The 17,570-nt window shown below is 65.4% G+C and overlaps 3 protein-coding genes across 3 annotated transcripts; 1 reads left to right on the top strand and 2 right to left on the bottom strand.

The window, feature by feature from the left end:
• The first annotated feature begins 6,807 nt into the window (after positions 1–6,807).
• Positions 6,808–8,199, top strand: LAMTOR4 (late endosomal/lysosomal adaptor, MAPK and MTOR activator 4). Its single transcript, XM_086481283.1, has 4 exons — positions 6,808–6,831; positions 7,021–7,101; positions 7,334–7,451; positions 7,798–8,199. Exons 1-4 carry the CDS (start codon positions 6,829–6,831, stop codon positions 7,893–7,895), a joined length of 300 nt encoding a protein of 99 aa, XP_086337409.1. The 5' UTR covers positions 6,808–6,828; the 3' UTR covers positions 7,896–8,199.
• Positions 8,200–8,879: 680 nt separating this feature from the next.
• On the bottom strand, positions 8,880–13,295 carry TRAPPC14 (trafficking protein particle complex subunit 14). The gene is made up of 11 exons (XM_086481284.1): positions 12,897–13,295; positions 12,599–12,694; positions 11,775–11,907; positions 11,619–11,705; positions 11,245–11,365; positions 10,985–11,132; positions 10,522–10,604; positions 10,080–10,243; positions 9,707–9,861; positions 9,429–9,622; positions 8,880–9,069 (listed from the first exon to the last, which is right to left on the bottom strand). Exons 1-11 carry the CDS (start codon positions 13,293–13,295, stop codon positions 8,916–8,918), a joined length of 1,734 nt encoding a protein of 577 aa, XP_086337410.1. The 3' UTR covers positions 8,880–8,915.
• Positions 13,296–14,386: 1,091 nt separating this feature from the next.
• On the bottom strand, positions 14,387–16,168 carry GAL3ST4 (galactose-3-O-sulfotransferase 4). The gene is made up of 3 exons (XM_086481287.1): positions 16,059–16,168; positions 15,555–15,822; positions 14,387–15,196 (listed from the first exon to the last, which is right to left on the bottom strand). The coding sequence occupies exons 1-3, from the start codon at positions 16,166–16,168 to the stop codon at positions 14,387–14,389; spliced, it is 1,188 nt and encodes a 395-aa protein (XP_086337413.1).
• Between the last annotated feature and the right edge of the window lie 1,402 nt (positions 16,169–17,570).

The raw sequence follows: 17,570 nt of genomic DNA, 5'->3' as shown, positions 1-17,570 counted from the left end.
GGTCATTCCCAAACCCCGCCGTCACCCTCGCTGCTTTCCCACGGCTTCTGCTGGGCTTTCCCCAGCACCCCAGGCTCCCCACTGCCTCCCCAAAACGTCACAAGATACAAGAAACACAAGGAAACGTTAAGAAATTGGGAGAGGGAGGGAGAGAACAGGAGTTCCTGCGAACAGGAGAGGGGCAGCGGTGCAGAGGGAGGGGAGCGGTGAGCTTGCACAGAGCGAGAGGGACAGGGAGGTGCAGGGACACATGGGAGGGACAGGGAGCAAGGCGGGAGGATCCAGCAAGACAGAGACAAGCTGAGGGCCGGGGACAAAGCGACAGGGGGAAAGAAACACAGGCAAGAAATAAAAAACAGATCAGGGAGCCAGAGGGCAGCAGACACAGAAGGATTCTTTCAGAGTGACAGGGCACAAGAAACATGGGCAAGAACTAACACAGCGGAACGGGGAGACAGAGGTGGAGGAAGGAAAACTGAAGAAGCGATCGGGCACAGGACACAGAGGGAAGAATGAAGAGCTCAAGACAGGGGAAACTTAGAAAGGAAACATTGAATGTGACAGGATACAGGAATCACAGGCAGGAACTAAGGGAATCAGTGTCTGGAGCTGCGCAGAGGGAGATGTAGGAAAAAAATCTGAAAAGCAACAGGATACAAGAAACACAGGCAAGAAATTCAAATTAGGTGAGGGAGGGGGACAGCAGGAGGAATGCAGCAAGAAAACTTTAAAAGTGACTGTGTTCATGAAACTTCTGCAAAAAATTAAAAGCCAGGGATGGAGAGGGAGAAGGAGCCTTTCAGAAGCAACAGGGTACGAGAAGCAAGAATGAAACAGCAGGAACAGGGAGTTCAAGAGAAGCAACCAGTGGGGGGTCGACCTTGGCAGGCTGGTGGGTGCCCAGCGCTCCCCTTCCTCAGCCGGGCTGGAGGAGAGAACGCGACTGCAGAGCGGGTGGATCAAGGGCAAGGTGGTCACTCAGCAGCTGCTGCTCCAGACAAAACAGACTCCACTCAGGGAAATCGCTTGAATTTATTGTCAGTCAACCTTAGAGCAGGCTATTGAGAAATCAGAACGAACCCAAACACCTGCCCCCCAGCCCTCTCTTTTCCCAGGCGCATCTTCCCCCTGCGAGCCATGCAGGGGCTGCGGTCAGTCAATCACGTGCCATCTCTGCCATTGTTCCTCCTCGAGCTCATCTCCTGCTCCAGCGTGGGCTCCACGGCGTGTGGCTGCTCCCTGGGACCGCTGCAGGAGACCCCTGGTCCCCGCCCCCGCTCCCCGCGGGGCTCTTCCACACTCACATCGTCCCCGTCGCAGAGTTTTTCACCCCTTCGGGAGCCTCCGCAGCCACCAACGGCCGCCCCCTCACCTTCCCAGGCCGCTCCTCAGCGCGGTGCTTCATGCCTGGAAAACACAACCCAAAAGCACAGAGTGGCCGGAGCCACCCAGGCTCAGGTGGCCACTCAACCGCAAAAATATAAAAAATGTTGACTTTTGATGTAACCCTGAGGCCCATCAGGAGGAGCCACCCACCGTGCTCCCAGCACTGCCGTGCAGAAGTGCTGGCGTTACTGCCGCGGTGGGGGAGAGTCCCCCGCAGCCTGCCGGGGACCTCCTGCCTCACCGAGTGCGCCAGGGTTTCTGCCAGGCTTTGCCAAAGCACACCGAGCTCCCTACTACCTCTGCATGTACACTGGGGCTTTAGCCAGGCTTTCCCCAAGCCCACCAGGGGACCTGCTGCCTTCCAAGTGCTCTGGGTCTTTCACCCCCATTTCCCAATGTATGTTGATTTCCCTGAATCCTTCTTGTGTGTGATCAGGCTTCAACCACCCTTTCATGAAGCCTGACCTTGGTCCTACTGCTTTCCAATTGCTCCAGGGCTTTCAGCAGGCTTTCCGGAACCCTCTGTGCCCTCTGCTGCCTTGCTGAGTGCTCGTGGCTTCTGTTGGGCTTTCCCAGGACCCCATGGGTGCCCCGGCCTGCCTGGAAGACATCAGTGTGCCCAGCAGGCCTCTGGAAAGCCCACCCCAAGCACCCTAACCCCTGCGTGATGATCTCACCATCCGTCCTCTTAAGCGATCACCTTTCACAGGGTACAGCAAAATGGTGAGGAAAGCAAGGGTCCTCCTTCTTTGGTAAAGTCAGGAATGCCAGAAAAACGCCACACACCGAGAATCAAAAATACCAAATGTACTACTGAGCCATCTTGCCACCCCAGAGCACTCCAAACAAAATTACTAACCTCAAAAATGCTGCATCCAAGGGTGCTGTCTGCTAGAGATGCAGCTGAGCCTGTAGCTGGCTGGCAGAGGGACCAAGCGCCAAGTTGCACAGATGCAGCCATGGGAGCAGCAGAGTTTTCTCACCTGCCTTCAGCTGATGGGGTGCAAAGCGCTGAGCGGAGACAGCCCTCCTGTACTGGAAATGACGACCCCAGATCATTGACTGAATCCATGGCATCAGCAGCATGAGCGGGTGGGGCAGTCAACATCATTTTCCTGCGGTGTGAGTAGAAAAAGACAGACGCCCTTCCTTGCTGGAGGTGGCTGCCTGTGGAAGCCCCTTGGTTTGGCTCCTCAGGCAGCCCCTCCCCAGCCGGAACCCCTCGCACGGCAAGACAAGCCCCACCTTCAGCCTCACTGCCTGCCCCAGCCCAGCCCCTCCTGCAGCCTTTTTAAAGCCTTGGACCAGCCCCATCCTCACCACCCCCATGCAGCCCCTTCATAGCCCACAGCTGGGCCAGCCCCACCCTGAGCCTCACTGGCCACACCTGCCAAGCTGGAGCCCAGCAGCAACAGGGCCCTGGCAAAGCCCCAAAGTACTTCACCCTTTTTTTTTTTTTTTTTTTCCACAAAGCCCAACAGGGCCCCCATTGACTTGTCAAGAGTGCCAGGGCATCCGCGGGTCGTTTCCAAATCCCCACTATCACCCTTGCCGCTTTCCCAAGTGCAGTACGGCTTCTGCCGGGCTTTCCCAGAGCACACTGAACTCCCTACTAAGTCCCCAAGTGCGCTGCATCTTAATCCAGGCTTTCCTGAAGCCCACTACAGGACCTGCTGCCTCCCCAAGTGCCTCAGGGATCCTGCTGGGCTTTTAAAAAGACCAGCAGGTGCCCTGCTGCCTTCCCAAGAGCCCCAGGGCTTCCACACGGATTTCACAAAACCTGAGAGGGCCCCCAATAACTTGCTGAGAGTGCCAAGGCTTCTGCTAGTCATTACCTAACCCTGCAGAAACACTTGCTGCCTTCCCAAGTGCAATAGGGCTTCCAAAATGCCCGATGGGGCCCGAATTGACTTGCCAAGAGCACCAGGGAATCTGATAAACATTCTCAAAAGCCGCAGTCGGACTTCTGGCATTCCCAATTCCTCTAGAGCTTCCGCTGGGCTTTCCCAAATCACACCGAGCCCCCTACTATCTCTGCGAGTACACTGGGGCTTTAGCCAGGCTTTCCCGAAGCCGAGTGCGCCAGGGTTTCTGCTGGGCTTATCCAAACCTAATGAGGTTCAACAAGGGCAAGTGTAGGCTCCCACACCTGGGGAGGAACAACTCCACGCCCCAGTCCAGGCTGGGGTTCGACCTGCTGGAGAGCAGCTCTGCAGAAAAGGACCTGGGAGTTGTGGTAGACAAGAAGTGGGCCATGAGCCTGCAACGTGCCCTTGTGGCCAATGGCATCGTGGGGCGTATCAAGAAGAGTGTGGTCTGTGGGTCGAGGGAGGTTATTCTTCCCCTCTGCTCTCCCCTGGTGAGGCCACATCTGGAGTACTGTGTCCAGTTCTGGGCTCCCCAGTTCAAGAGGGACAGGGAACTGCTGGAGAGAGTCCAGCAGAGGACTACTATGATGAGGGGGCTGGAGTATCTCTCCTACGACGAAAGGCTGAGAGACCCAGGGCTCTTTAGCCTGGAGAAGAGAAGACTCAGAGGGGACCTTATCAATGCTTCTAAATATCTAAAGGATGGGTAAGAAGAGGCTGAGGCCAGGTTCTTCTCAGTGGTGCCCAGTAACAGGACAAGGGGCAACAGGCACAAACTGGAGCACAGGAGATTACGCTTGAACATGAGGAGGAACTTCTTTACCCTGAGGGTGGCAGAGCACTGGAACAGGCTGCCCAGGGAGGCTGTAGGGTCTCCTTCTCTGGAGGAGACATTCCAAACCTGCCTGGCTGCAGTCCTGTGTGACCTGCTCTGGGTGAACCTGCTTTGACAGGGAGGGCTGGACTAGATGATCTCTAGAGGTCCCTTCCAACCTTCACCACTATGTGACTCTGATTCCTGGAGATACGGCAGCTCACACGAGTGGTCGACAGAGTCGCCGAGGTCCTGGTGCCACGTGATGGAGGTGTGCGCTGTTGGGGGACGGCTGGCAGGGATCCTTCCTCACCACGGAGATCGGCTGCTCCTTGCTGGAGGTGGCTGCCTGTGGAAGCCCCTTTATCTGACTCCTCAGCCAGTCACCCCCCCCCTCCGCCAGCTGGAGCCCCTTGCCTAGCAAGGCAAGACCCATCCTCTGCCTCACTGCCTGCCCCTGGGGCTGCCCCAGCCCCACTCTCACTGGTCCCACCTGGAGCCCGTAGGGAACAGAACACCCCAGGCCCACGGCACGTCACCCCCTCCCCTGGACCCAACCACAGCCACTCGCCCCAAGCCCAGAGGCTGGAAATGCATCTGGGATCGCAAAGAAGGGGGCAAAGATTTGTTCCCTCGCACCCTTCAGAGGTCCCAGCGGTGAGCTCGCTACGAGGCTCCGTGTCCACAGGCAGCGGGAGACGAGGAATGAGGAAAGGAGGGGGAAGGCCGGAGGGAGGTAGTGAAGCGCGGAAACAAACTCTGTAACTCGCAGAGAGTTCTAAAGCAGGTGTGTTTATTACAGTGCTGGGTGCAGGGGGGATCGCTCCTCCCCGCTTGCACACCGGGTCACCTTCTAAAACTCTATTTATGACATCAAAACATGCATCTTCATGAGTTAGTACAATTAATTCAGAGAATAGGTGGAGATATTATAATTGCTTCTCGGAAGTTATTATAGTATGTTTCCTCCTCTTGGCGCACGCGTGCTGTCGTCTGCTGGTTGTCCTTTGGGGGCTTTCAGAGGAAGGCTCATAGTCTTCTTCACCGTGTACTTCTCACCTTTGGTACAGAATCCCAGACTGGCTTAACTCCAAACTGCAGAACCAGTCAGAACCTGTTGATTGTTTCACAAAGACAATCGAGTCCTCTTTTCCCATCCAAGCTGTTCCTACTATCTCAAACATTTCAAGGCTGCTGCTGCTCACTTATCTGGTGCTAGACCAAATTTCTACTTTCTACTAAGCTATGCTAAATTAACTCTTTATTCCCCAGATCAGTAGAGGTGTGGGACAGGCAGCCAGAAAATGGGATACTGGGGATGAGAGAGGGGATGGGAAACCGCACAAGGGTGTCGAGAGAGAAATGGAGCACAGCGAGGAGGAGGATGGAGCGGGGCGGTGGAGACATGGGGCAGTAAGTGTGGTGGGAAGGAGCAGGGGGGAGAGATGGGAGAGAGTGAGCAGGGCAAAAGAAACGGCAGAGCGGGAGTGAGCGAGAGAGGGGCGGGGGGGTGCATCTTACAATACACAGGACTGGAGAGGGGCAGCCGTGGAAAACTACAAAAGGGCCACAGAGAAGAAAGAATTAAGAAAAAGCTGCTTTCCTGAAGGGCCCCGCTGCCTCCCCGAGAGCGTTGAGGCCTCCGCTGGGCTCTGGGTGGTGGGAGCAAAAGTGCAGAGCAAGTGTGGGAGCTGCGGGTGTGTGTGGGGGGAGAGCTGCTGGGGTGGGATGGGGACAGGGGGGACAGTGACACAAAATTCAGAGCTTCCAACCCCCCTTGCTTTCTAACACTCCTTACCTAGGTGGGAGGCTGGGTGCGGCTAGGTAAGGATGCCCAGATGAAAACGCAGTAACAACAGGGTGTTATCAAGCGGGCGTTCTGTATTGCAGCACTGGGCAGCACTGGGGATGTTCCACCATGAGTGCTCCAACGGGTTAGCAAAACAAAAATCATACATATCCATCAGATTTCCTGAGAAGGGCAGTCTTAGGGTGATAAGTTCCCGGGATTCATTTAGATAGTCCAAGCTTGCGCAGTGAATTTAGGGTTAGGGTCTTTTCATCCTCCGGTGATTGCTCATAGTCTTCCTCACACTAGTGGAATCTTCCTGAGCACAAGCCAGGGCCCCTTTTCTGACGCAACTGCCTCTTGGAACAAGCAGTCCTGTAGATGTTTGCTGAGGTCTCCTTAACATCTGGCACGTGTAGATCGCTTTGTCTCCTTGACATCTGGAGCTCTGTCTCCTCGGTGTCAGGCCAGATGTTATCTATTTACCAACTTTGCTCATCAAATAGCTAAAACATCCTTGTGGAGGAAGGAACACTCAGAAAAACAAAGACCAAGCGGAACTAAACAGATCACAGTGAGGCCTTAGGGATCGTCAGGGTTTAGCGCTTTCAGCGGGGGGGAGGGGGGGGGGGGGGGGGGCGGGCAGTGGTTTTCTGCCCTGCCCCGGAGGACCGCCGGGCCATAGAGCGCGGCTCCCGGAGGACTGACAGGCACTTCCGCGGAGGGAGGGGTCCCGCCGTCTCCCGCGGCAGCGTCTCTCGTATGTAAATACAGATATGACTATTCATTAGGAGCTCTGACCACGCCTTCTCTCGCCACGTGTTTTCCCAGCCGGTTCCCATTGGCGTGCGGGCCTGCGGCGGAGGTGAGGGGGAGGGGGGAAGTGGGTCGGGCCAATGACAGGCGGAACCCTGCGCCAATGGGGCGTCGGGAGGGGCGGGGCGCGGCGGTCAGCTGACCGGAGCGGCGCCATGGTGAGCGGGGCGGCGGGGGGAGAAACGAACTGGGACCGGGGGGGTGCGCGGCGGCGGCGGACACGCAGGGGTGGGAGCGCTGGGGTGAGGGGCGGGGGCGCTGAGGCGCTGCGGGCCGGGCCGGGCCGGGCCGGGGGGCGCGGGGCAGGGGGGGCTGCGGCGGGCGGCTGACGCGCCTCCCGCCCCCAGACCACGGCGTTGACACAGGGGCTGGAGCGGATCCCGGACCAACTGGGCTACCTGGTCATCAGCGACGGGGCCGTGCTGGCGGTGAGAGCCGGGGGGGCACCCGGAGCCCTGCGGGGCGGGCGGGGGGCAGGAGGGGCACGGCGGGACTCGGTGCTGGGGCGGCGGGAGGGGGACGGTGAAGGACACCCAGGTGCTGGCGGAGGGGGAAGAAGGGGTACCCGGATATCGGGGGGCGGAGGAGAAGGGGTACCCGGATATTACGGGGGGGGGGCTCAGATGCCCGGGTGCCACTGACGCCGTGTGTCCCCACCAGTCATCGGGTGACCTGGAGAACGATGAGCAGACGGCCACTGTCCTGTCGGAGCTGGTGGCCACGGCCTGCGGGCTGCGGCTGCAGCGCGGCCACGACCCCCCCTTCAAGCGCCTCTCGGGTGAGTGTGGGCTGGCCCCGACCCCCCGGCGCTGCCCCCAGAGTCGAGACAGTGTCCCCTCGAACTGTCCACAGGGGGGTGGGGCCGGTGGCCCTGCAGTCGTCCCTCCCAGGTGTCCCACGTGTTATGGGAGAGCCCCAAGTTATCCCCCCCTGGTCGGGATGGCCCTGCTGTCCATAGGGTGTCTGTGACCCTCATGCTGATGTCCCCACTGTCCCGGGGGCTCTCCCCAGGGTGGCAGCGGCCCCATGCTCCCCCTGTCCCCAGGGTGAAAGTGTCCCCAGTGTCCTCGGGGTGCCGGCAGGGCGCTGGTGACCCTGTCCCTGTGCTCACCCTGTCCCCGCAGTGGTTTTTGGGGAACACTCCCTCCTCGTCACCGTCTCTGGACAGAAGCTCTTCGTGGTGAAGCGGCAGAACCACGTCCAGGAGCCCATTGCTGTCTGAGACTCGTCCCTGCTGTCACCAAGACAGGGGATGGTCTCCCTCATCCCCTCCTTGTCCCCAGAGCCTCGGGGCAGTGGGGGACACAACGACCAGCCCCCCCTGGCCCCTGCTGTCCCCAGGGCCCTGCAGCAACACCCACTCACATCCCCGTCGCCTCGAGGGCCTTGGGGACTGGTCCCCCACATCCCCTGCGGTCCCCAAGGCTACACGCTATCCCCTGCGTGCCTCAGGGGTTCCGCAGCGTCACCCCCGCAGACACGCTGTCCCTCTGTTGAGGCAATAAATTATGTCCTGGTCCCCCCCATCCATTGTTGTTTTGGGGGGGGGGGTTGGGAAGAGCACAGAGCACGATGGGACCCTCATTGCAGAGAGGAACATGGAGCCCTTCGGGGGGGGGGGGGGCCCTCTGCTCCCCGTAACACCCCAAGTCGCCCCCCCCCCCCCAAGCATCCCGAGTGACAGACGAGTCCCCGCATCCAGGCCAGCGCTTTATTGGCACACGGGGACAAATAAATAACCGAGAGCGGAGGTGGCCCCCAGATCGGGGGTGGGGGGAATGTCCCAGTCTCCAGGGGTGGCAGCGTCGGACCTGCCTTTGGCTCAGCGCCCTGGGGACAGGTCCTAGTGTCTCCCATGGCCCCCAGGGACAGATCCCAGTCCCTTTGTTCCCCCATATCCCTCCCTCCATCCCCCCTACCCCCCCAGCAGCCAAATTCAAGGCAAGGCAGGAAGCCGCAGGGGTGTAAACAGCGCTGGGACCAGCCGCAGGATGTGTTCCCCCCCGCTTCCTCTGTGTCACCCCCCCAAGCTGGGGACAGACCCCCTGTCCCCCTTGGTACCCCCACGGCACGTTCCAGTCCGGTCCCAGTGAAGCAGCAAGTTCATCCCCCACGAGTGCAGGGACACGGCCCAGTCCCCAGCACCCCCCACTCCCCGCCCCCAAGCTCATCCCCTTCCAGTGCAGTCTCCAGGACACAGCAGGATTCGTCCCCAAGGTCCCCATCGTCCCCAAGGTCCCCATCACTTGACGGGCTCCACGACTAGCACCTTGCACTCCCGCTTGGCAATCTTGTCCAGGGACAGCACCGTCTTCTCGGAGGGCAGGTAGAGGGGGCGCCCCACGGGGGACCCCACCGGTGGGGTGATGGCACGTCGCTCCATCACGCTGCCTGACCTGGGGGCGTGGGGAGGTCGAGGGGGCTGCCTGTCCCATCCCCCCCTCCCCACATCCCCATGGGGCTGCCTGTCCCCATGTTCTTCCCCCCCCCCCCGAGCCATCTCCTGTCCCACGTCCTCCCCAGTGTCACCCCAGTCCCAGCTGTCCCCTCCACTGCACCCATGCTTTGTCCTGGGTCCCCTCCCTGTCCCAGGTGCCTCCCAGCCCCGTCCTGCCTGGCGTCCCCACCAACCACGTCACCCTCCTGCACGCTCCCAGCCCTGCTCCGATCCCCTTGCTGTGCCCCTCTCGCCCCAGGCATCCCTTCCAAGCCCACTGCAGGGGTCCTGCCTGTCCCCGCCGTCCCCCCCCAGTACCTCATGAGGTGGCTGCGGGACGGCTGCTGGTGGGAGAAGGACTGGGACCGGCCCAGCCCAGCCTGGTGCCGCTCCACCAGGTCCCGCACGGCTGGGCTGCTGGGGCTGCTCTTGCGCGACACGGGCCGGGCCTCGGGCGGCGGGTTGGCCACGCTGGCCGTGAACTGCAGCTTCAGCTTCATGTGCTGGGACATCTAGGGACAGATGGGGTGGGGGGATGTGGTGACACCAGGACAGGCCCCAGGGCGGGGGACACCCTGTGGGCTGGGTGGCCTCACCTCGAAGAGGCCGGCCCGCAGCGCCTGGAAGGCCACCCGGATGGTGAGGGCGCTGCCCTTGCGCGAGTAGCCCAGGTTGTTGAGCGGCGTGTGGCAGACGATGGCGTCCAGCGCCGCCTGCGTGGCCCGGCGCTCCTCCCCGGAGAGCTTCTTCCCTGTGGGGACCACCACGGGGCGGGGGGGACGGACAGGACCGCTGGCACCTGCCCAGCCATGTCCTGGCAACGAGGTGCCCTCCCGTGCCCCGCTGCCTCCGTCCCATCCCAGCCGCCCCCCTCCTTCCCCTCACCCCATCTGTCCCCTCTCAGCTGCAACCAGAGCCCCTCCCCGCCCTCGCGGTCCCCTCTCAGTCCCCGTCCCCTCTTGTCCCCACCGGCTGTGGCAGTTTCGGGCGTCCAGACGAGGCGAACGGCCAGGAAGTCCTGGAGGTCGTTGAGGAGTGTGTAGGTGACGGTGAAGCGCTGCCGGGCCCGCACCGGGGACTCGCAGGTGGCCGTCATGACGAAGCGCGGCCGCTCCAGGCGGATGCTCGGCAGCCTGGGGGGTGGCGGGGGGGTGGCAGGGGGGGTAGTGACGTGGGGACGGGCACTGGGAGCCACGGGGATGTGGCATTAGCCCTGAGGAGGTGGGGACGGGGATGTGGTGATGAGCATGTGGCAGCCCCAGGATGTGAGGTTCATGACACGGGCAGGGGTAGCTCTGGGTCCCCCCGCCTCCTTGGGGCAGGAGGATTTGGGGGGGCAGGAGGATTTGGGGGGTCCCTCCCTCCCTGCTTGGGGCCAGGGGACATCGAGGACCCTCGGGGCAGCTCTCACCGGTAATGTGTGTAGATGCTGCTGGTGAAGGGCAGTTTTGGCGTTGACCACTGGAGGACGGCCACGAGGGGGACCTCCAAGCCCTGGGGGGGTGGGGGTGGGGGGAAGGGGGTCAGCGACATCCCTGTCACCCCTGCTCCCACCAAGGACGATCCCAAATATCCCCACATCCCCTCCAGGCTCCCCGGCAAGGGGACAATCCCCTGCAGCCAGGATGGTGGCCCCCCCCCCCATTCCAGCGAGGGCGGTCCCCGCTGCCCCCACGGCGGGGGGACAAGGACAGAACCCCAGGTCGACGACTGGGATGGCGGCCCCCGATCCTGGGGCCCAGACAACTTCTCCCAGCTGGGACGGTCCCCACCCAGCACATACCGCCCCCCCTCACGCCTGGCCTTGGGGCAGTCACGCCAAGTGTCCCCCCCAACACCAGCCCCGAGGGTTGTCCTCCACGGTGTCCCCTCACCTCCTTGGCATCCTCGGGGGGTCTCTCAGGTGCCTGGAGCTGGAAGAGGAAGTTGTGCTCCTCCAGGGCGCTGAGGGCGCAGGGACAGGCCGAGCCGGCACCGGCCACGCGGCAGAAGGCGCCCACCGGCACCTCGCCCGAGTGGTGGCTGCGGGATGGGGCGCGGGGACGGCTCAGAGGCACGCTGGGGGGATGGGGGGCAGGCCGTGCCGCCCCCCCCGGGCTGCAGGGACCACCCCCCGGGTATCCCCAGCGCTCACCAGACGTCATCGACCAGCAGGACGGAGCCGTCAGGCATGACGGGCAGGTAGCTGGCGTTGAAGTTGGGCAGGATCTGCACATCCCACAGCGAGATCTCCTCCTGCGACCAGCCGTTGAGCACTGCGGGGACAGCGGGGGGCAGCGGGGGCAGTGCGGGGCGATGTCGCCGTTGAGGACCCCACCAGCCCGTATCGCATCCTCCCCTGCCCCGCGTCCTCTGTCCCGGCCATCCCTGGGGCCCCTGTCCTCCTCCCAGCCACCCCTGGGACCCCTGTCCCAGCCACCCCTGGGACCCCTGTCCCCATCCCAGCCACCCCTGCCACCCCAGTCCTCGTCTCAGCCACCCCTGGGACCCCTGTCCCCCACCCCTCACCTTTGAGCACGGTGAGGTACTTCCCAGACACGGTGAGCTGGCGGCATCGCACCACGGGCGGAGGCAGCACCGTCAGCAGGGTGCTCACTGCGGGGACACGGGCAGTGAGGGGACATGGGGTGGGGACACAGGGAGGGGACGCAGGGACACTCCTACCCTGTGCCTTGAAGGCCCCCTGCTCCTGGCGGAAGACGTGCGCCGGCGCCCGGGTCTGCAGGAGGCCGAGGTATCCGCCGCCCTCCCGCAGCTCGGCTGGCTCCGTGTCCCTTTTCCACACCGTCACCACGATCTGGGGACAGCGGAGACACGGGTCACAGCTGGCCTGGGTCCAGCCCCGAGCTCCCCCTCTGTTCCCAACAGCTCCTCCTGTCCCAAACGCCTGCCTCAAGTGGACCTGGAGGGGGGCGGGGGAGCAGGGCTGGATCCAGCTCCCCCTCCCATGTCACTATGCTGTCCCCAAGGGGCCCACGTTGTGACCAAGGCCCCCCCCTCCTGTCCCCAAATTCTACCTGGACCTTGATGGACCCAGAAAGGAGGACCAAGGGCTACACCTCTGTGCCAGCTCTGCGGTCCCACGCTGTCCCCAAGACCCTGTCCCTGAGGACTGCCTATTGTCCCCAAAGTCCCCTCCTGCCCTTGAAGGCCTCACACTGTCCCCAAAATCCCCACGCTGTCCCCAAGGTCTCCTCCCATCCCTGAGGTCCCCACACTGTCCCCAAGGTCCCCGTGCTGTCCCCGAGGTCCTCCCCTATCCTCAAGGTCCCCACGCTGTCCCCGAGGTCCTCCCCAACCTCAAGGTCCCCACGCTGTTCCCAAGATCCCCCCCAACCTCGAGGTCCCCACGCTGTCCTCAAGGTCCCCCCGCTCTCCCCAAGGTCCCCCCTATCCTCAAGGTCCCCAGGCTGTCCCCGAGGTCCCCCCCAACCTCGAAGTCCCCACGCTGTCCCCGAGGTCCCCTCCTACCCCCGCCTTGGCCTCACCTTGGCCTTAACGGTGCCCGGCGGCAGCTTGTCGAGGGAGATGGTCAGGGGGAAGATGACCTCGTCCGTGGACACGATGGGGTCCTCCACCGGGATCTGGGGACACCGCGGGGGGGGCTCAGCACCACTATGCCCTTCGGCCCCATCCCACTCCTCCTCCCCCGTGCCACGGCCTCCCTCGGTCCTCGTCCCCACGTCCCCCTCCGTCCCTCAGGATGCCCGCGGGTGTCCCCCTTGTCCCCCTCGTGTCGCTTCTTGACCCCCCCTCGCCCCCATACCCCCGGTCCCGGTCACCCACCCCGGCGGCGGGGCGCCCCGGGGGGCCCTGGCTGTGGGTCAGCAGGGCCCGGCAGTCCCGGAAGACGGTGGGCTCCAGCGAGGTCCCGCTCCCGGTGCTGTCCCCGGCGCCATCCGGGTCCCCGTCCCGGTCCCCACCGGCTTCTGTGCCGCCGGGGCTAACGCTGGCCAGGGCGGCCAGCGAGGCAGCCAGCTCGGCCCAGGGCGGCCGGCCCGGCCCGGTGCCACCACCGCTACCGGGGCGGCAACGGAGCACCAGGAGGAACCGCACGGTCTCGCCCAGGTAGAGGTGGTTGCGGCGGGGCAGCGCCCGGTACCGGCCCGGTTCCCCCGACAGCAGCTCCCGGGCCGCAAACGGCACCGCCGGGAAGTACATGAAGTAATCGCACTGAGACTCCATGGGCACCGGGGCGGGGCGGGGCGAGGGGCGCTAAGGACCGGTGGAACCGGGGGAGACCGGGGGAATGGGGGGAACGAGGGAGGACCGGGGGAACGAGGGAGGACCGGGTGATCCTAGGGGCAAGGGACAGGCCCAGAGAAGCGAGGCGGGCCCCCGGGGATCGGGGGGGTGCCGGGGCCTGGCCGTACCGGGGGGGATAGGGCGGACGAGTCCCTGGGGGCGATACCGGGACACCAGCGCGTTCCGGGGCGGGGGAGAGGGGGGAAATCCCGGGGCAGGGAGGGGGGGGGGAAATCCCGGGGCCGGGCCGGGGGGGTGCCGGGGAGGCCGGGCCGGGCCGGGGGAGGTGGCGGGAGCGGGACCGGGACCGCGCGGCGCTGCCGGAGCGACCGGGCGCGGCTAAGCGGGGCGTACGCAGGGCGGGGTACCGAGCTCCGAGCGCCCGGCTCGGCTCGGGTTGGGTCGCCGAGCGCCGAGAGCATCGATGCGCCACCTCCCACACAAGCGCTGATCGCCCTCGCCCTTCTCCCGGGGGGGCGGGATAGCCCCGCCGAGTGACTGGCAGCAGCAACACCCAATCAGCGGCCTGATTCCAGTTTTTATTGCCATAGCTACCACAAAGCGAGCCTTGAGGAGGCGGGGCCTGCGCCAGCGACGGGGCTCCGCGTGCGTGTGGGCGGGGCCTGAACCCCACCGGGGCGGGGGCCCGTTCCCCGGCCCCGGTACACCGCGGCAGGGGCGGGGAATCCCCTCCGGGGTGGGGGGGGCGCCCTTACCCGGCCCCGGTAAACTGAGGCACAGGGCGGTACCGTGGGAGGACCCCGCTCCCCGTCGGGGGTAGGGATGGCTGTTGCCAGCCCGGGTAAACCGAGGCACGGGGCTGTACCGTGGGGGTACCCCAACCCCCGTTAGACCGCGGAGGGAGGGGACGGGGGGGCAGCATTACCCACAGCAGGTAAACTGAGGCACAGAGTGGTTCCGAGGGGGGGGACACAGACCCCGATCCCTGTCAGGCTTAAGGGGGCCTGTTGCCCAGCCCCAGGTAAACTGAGGCATGCCGCCATTCCGGGCCCGCCCCGTTGCCATCGGGGCTACCCCCCGGGCGGGCCAGAGGAGTTGCCCGCCCCCCCGAACTGCTGCCGGTCGAGGATGTCCTTGTACTGCAGCTCAGGGGTGGCAAGGCGAGCGCAGAGCTCCCGCTCGGCGGGGGGCAGCCCGGCCCGCAGGGCGTACCCCAGGATCTGGGCCCGGCCGGGGGGCTGGAAGGGCCGGAGGCGGCCGTCGGCGATGGCGCGGGCGGGCAGGGGCCCGCCGCCCTGCAGGCAGCGTCGGGCCAGGGCGGCACGGCGTTGGCGCAGGCGGGCCACCTCGTCCCGCAGGCGGGCGGCCCCGAAGGCCTCGGCCCGGCGCCAGAAGGAGCGGTTGAGGTGGGCGTAGAGAGCCCAGTCGAGGCCGTTCCAGGCCCGCAGGCGGGCGGCCTGGGCGGGCGAGACATGGGGGGTGGCCCCGGACGGGCGGCCGTTGTGGGCGAAGGCGGCCACGGCCTCCTCGGGCCAGCACAGGGCCTCGCGCAGCAGCACCAGCGACTCGTCGAAGTGCTCGGCCAGCAGCACCAGGGCGAAGGCTCGCTCCAGCCCTGCCAGCGCCGCCGCCACCGCCGCCCCGTTCCCCGCCGCCGCCGGCAGCCCAAAGTCAAACCACTGCAGGTTGCGGGCATAGTGGTTACCCCGCGCCCCGGCTTCATAGAAACGCCCCGGCGACGCCAGGAAGGCAGCCAGCGAGGGGGCTCGCCGAAAGGCCGGCGCCACAGCCCGGTAGTAGGCGAAGGCCGACTCGCCCAGCGTGCCCGGGTCCCGCACGATGGAGAAGTAGAAGCTGTCGTTGGGCATCACCTTCTGCACCTGGGTGGGGAACCGCGGCGGCGGCTCGGCACCCCACCGGGGCCACCCCCCCGCTCCCTTGGGGGTCTCCCAGATCCCCCAGATGTGCACCCTCCCCCTCCCGGCCTCCTCCGTCCCATCCCCGCCAGTCCCCGATCTCCTCCAGATGTCCCGCGTCCCTCCGGGTGTCCCCCAGCTCTGCCAGACATCGTTTCTCTTTCCAAATCCACCCAGACCTCCTCTGTCTCCCCCCCCCCCATGTCCTCCCCCCAAATCCCCCCCCCAGACCTCCTCTGCCTCCCCCAGATGCCCCCAACCCCAGCTGCCCCCCACCCCTCTCCATCCCACACCCCAGCCCAACTCCCCCCCCCCCCGGTACCTCGGTGAGGTTGAACCGCATGTGGTGGCAGATGATGTCAAAGGGGGGACCCCCCGGGCGGTACCCCTTGACCCGCTCGGCTCGGAAGGAGTTGGGGTACCCGAACTGGTAGCGGTGGGGCAGGGCGAAGCGCAGCCCCCGCGCCTCCCCGAAACGGTGCAGCAGGTTGACCACGCTGCTGCCCCCCGTCTTGTGGGTCTTGAGGAAGACGAGGTGGGTGCGGGGCTGACAGGGGGCCGGGGGGGGGCCGGCAGGGGCTGTGGGGGCCCTGAGGACACGCGGTGGGGTCAGGGGGTGCTGGTGGGGAACCCCCCGCCATCCCATCCTGCCCTGGCCCCAGCCATCCCAGGGGACGGGGACACCTCCAGGGGGTTGGGTACTCCCATCCCATCCATCCGGGGGATGCCCAAGGGGGTCAGGGACCTGTGTCCCACCCAACCTGGGACACCCCCGGGGGATTCTGAGTGTGCAGCACATGGTGGAGGGGAGGGGGGGGCGTCTCACCTGCGCTGGAAGGGACCCCCCAGGAGCTGCACAGTGAAGCCGATGGTGACGCAGACCCCCAGGGCAGCCCCCAGGGTCTGGAGCCGGCAGCAGGCGGGCGGCAGCTTCATCATCCTGCCGCTCAGATGCCCGGCGTCACCTCCCTGGGGGACATGGGATGGGGGGGAGCAAGGACTGACACATCGGGGTCCCCATGCTCCCCCCACAACACCCCCCCCCAGAGCCAGCCGCATCCTGCCCAAGGCGGGGGGGGGGGCAGAGCCCCGGGACAGCCCAGAGCCACGTTGTGGTGCTGGGGGGGGGGGGTTGCGGGGGTGTTGGGCACCCTCCAGCCCGGCCCCACCCGGGGACAGCTGGGGCCCTTACGGGAAGGGGACTGGCCAAGACCTCTGCCACCCCCCGCCCTCTCCGTGCCCCAGGCCCCTCCTGTGTCCCCAGGCCCCTCTGTGCAGTCCCAGGACCCCCGCCCTCCCCATCCCTCCAGCAAACCCCCATGTCCCCCTGTCCCCCTCTTGTCCCTTCAAGGATCCCCCCACCCATCTTCTTCCACGAGATATCATCCGTCTCCCGCAGCCCCACGTCCCCCCCTGTACCCCCCGCAGGACCCTCCTGTCCCCTGCCTCCCTGTCCCCAACCACAGCCCCACGTCCCTCCTTGTTCCCCTGCTTTGATCCCCCCCCCCATTCCCCTTGGATCCCTGTGGCCCCAAACCTCGTGTCCTCATCACCCCCTCGTGTCTCCCTGCACTCCCCCCACCCTAGGGCCCCCCCGGTTGGCCCCCAGACCTGTATCTCTCCTCCAGGACCCCCTCTTCCCCCGGGTTCCCTCCATCCCCCCCCCTCCTGTCCCCAGACCCCTGGGTCACCTAACCCCTGGGTCCCCCACCACCACTACCCCCGTCCCCCCCCATGTCCTGCACAGCCACGTGCCCGCCCCGGACCCCGGGTCCCACCAGGACCCCTGTCCCCTACGTGACCTCACGGTCACTCCGTCCCAGGGTCCGCCCGGCCCTGTGTCCCCGCCGTGCGCCCACCCTATCCCCCGCAGCCCCCCCGGCTCCCTGCCATGCCGCTGAACCCGGTCCCGGTGCTCCCCTGTCCCGCTCCCCCTCCCCGTCCCCGTCCCCGTCCCAGTGGTCTCCCGGTTCCCCCGCGGTCCCGGTGCCCACCCCCGCACTCACCGCGGACGCGGGGCCGCTCGCTCAGCCCTGCCGCATCCCGCCGCGCTCCGGGGGGGCCCGGGGGGGGGCGGCGAGGGCGGTCAGGGGCGTCCCGGGGCTCGGCACGGGAGGGGCTCCGGCCGCCCCGGTCCCGCTGTCGGGGGAGCCGAAGCCCGGGGGGAGCCGGTCTCGTAGGCCGGGCCGGGGGCTCGAGGTAGGGGCGGGAGGGCGGCCGGTGTCCCGGCGGCTCCCGGTGTCCCGGCCGCGCTCTCACCCTTCACAAAGTTTTCTTCTTTGTCTCCCGCTGTCCCGCCCCGCCCCGCCGCACCGGGACGGCCCCCGGTACCGGGACA

The sequence above is a fragment of the Leptosomus discolor genome, unplaced genomic scaffold, assembly GCF_034619465.1.
Source record: "Leptosomus discolor isolate bLepDis1 unplaced genomic scaffold, bLepDis1.hap2 HAP2_SCAFFOLD_171, whole genome shotgun sequence".
NCBI lineage: Eukaryota > Metazoa > Chordata > Aves > Leptosomiformes > Leptosomidae > Leptosomus > Leptosomus discolor.
The sequence above is the reverse complement of the archived record's forward strand: the minus strand, read 5'-3'. Positions and strand labels throughout refer to the sequence as shown.

Bases quoted from the DNA above. Each gene is read 5' to 3' on its own strand.
- LAMTOR4 (XM_086481283.1), top strand. The intron at 7,102-7,333 runs GTGAGAGCCGGG...TGTCCCCACCAG, and splicing joins GCGACGGGGCCGTGCTGGCG to TCATCGGGTGACCTGGAGAA. The intron at 7,452-7,797 runs GTGAGTGTGGGC...CTGTCCCCGCAG, and splicing joins CCCCTTCAAGCGCCTCTCGG to TGGTTTTTGGGGAACACTCC.
- TRAPPC14 (XM_086481284.1), bottom strand. From the start codon at position 13,295: ATGGAGTCTCAGTGCGATTACTTCATGTACTTCCCGGCGGTGCCGTTT. The intron at 11,133-11,244 runs GTGAGCGCTGGG...CCCATCCCGCAG, and splicing joins CTGCTGGTCGATGACGTCTG to CCACCACTCGGGCGAGGTGC. The intron at 9,623-9,706 runs GTGAGGCCACCC...ATCTGTCCCTAG, and splicing joins TGCGGGCCGGCCTCTTCGAG to ATGTCCCAGCACATGAAGCT.
- GAL3ST4 (XM_086481287.1), bottom strand. From the start codon at position 16,168: ATGAAGCTGCCGCCCGCCTGCTGCCGGCTCCAGACCCTGGGGGCTGCC. The intron at 15,823-16,058 runs GTGAGACGCCCC...GCGTGTCCTCAG, and splicing joins GGGGGTCCCTTCCAGCGCAG to GGCCCCCACAGCCCCTGCCG. The intron at 15,197-15,554 runs GTACCGGGGGGG...TTCCCCACCCAG, and splicing joins TGCGGTTCAACCTCACCGAG to GTGCAGAAGGTGATGCCCAA.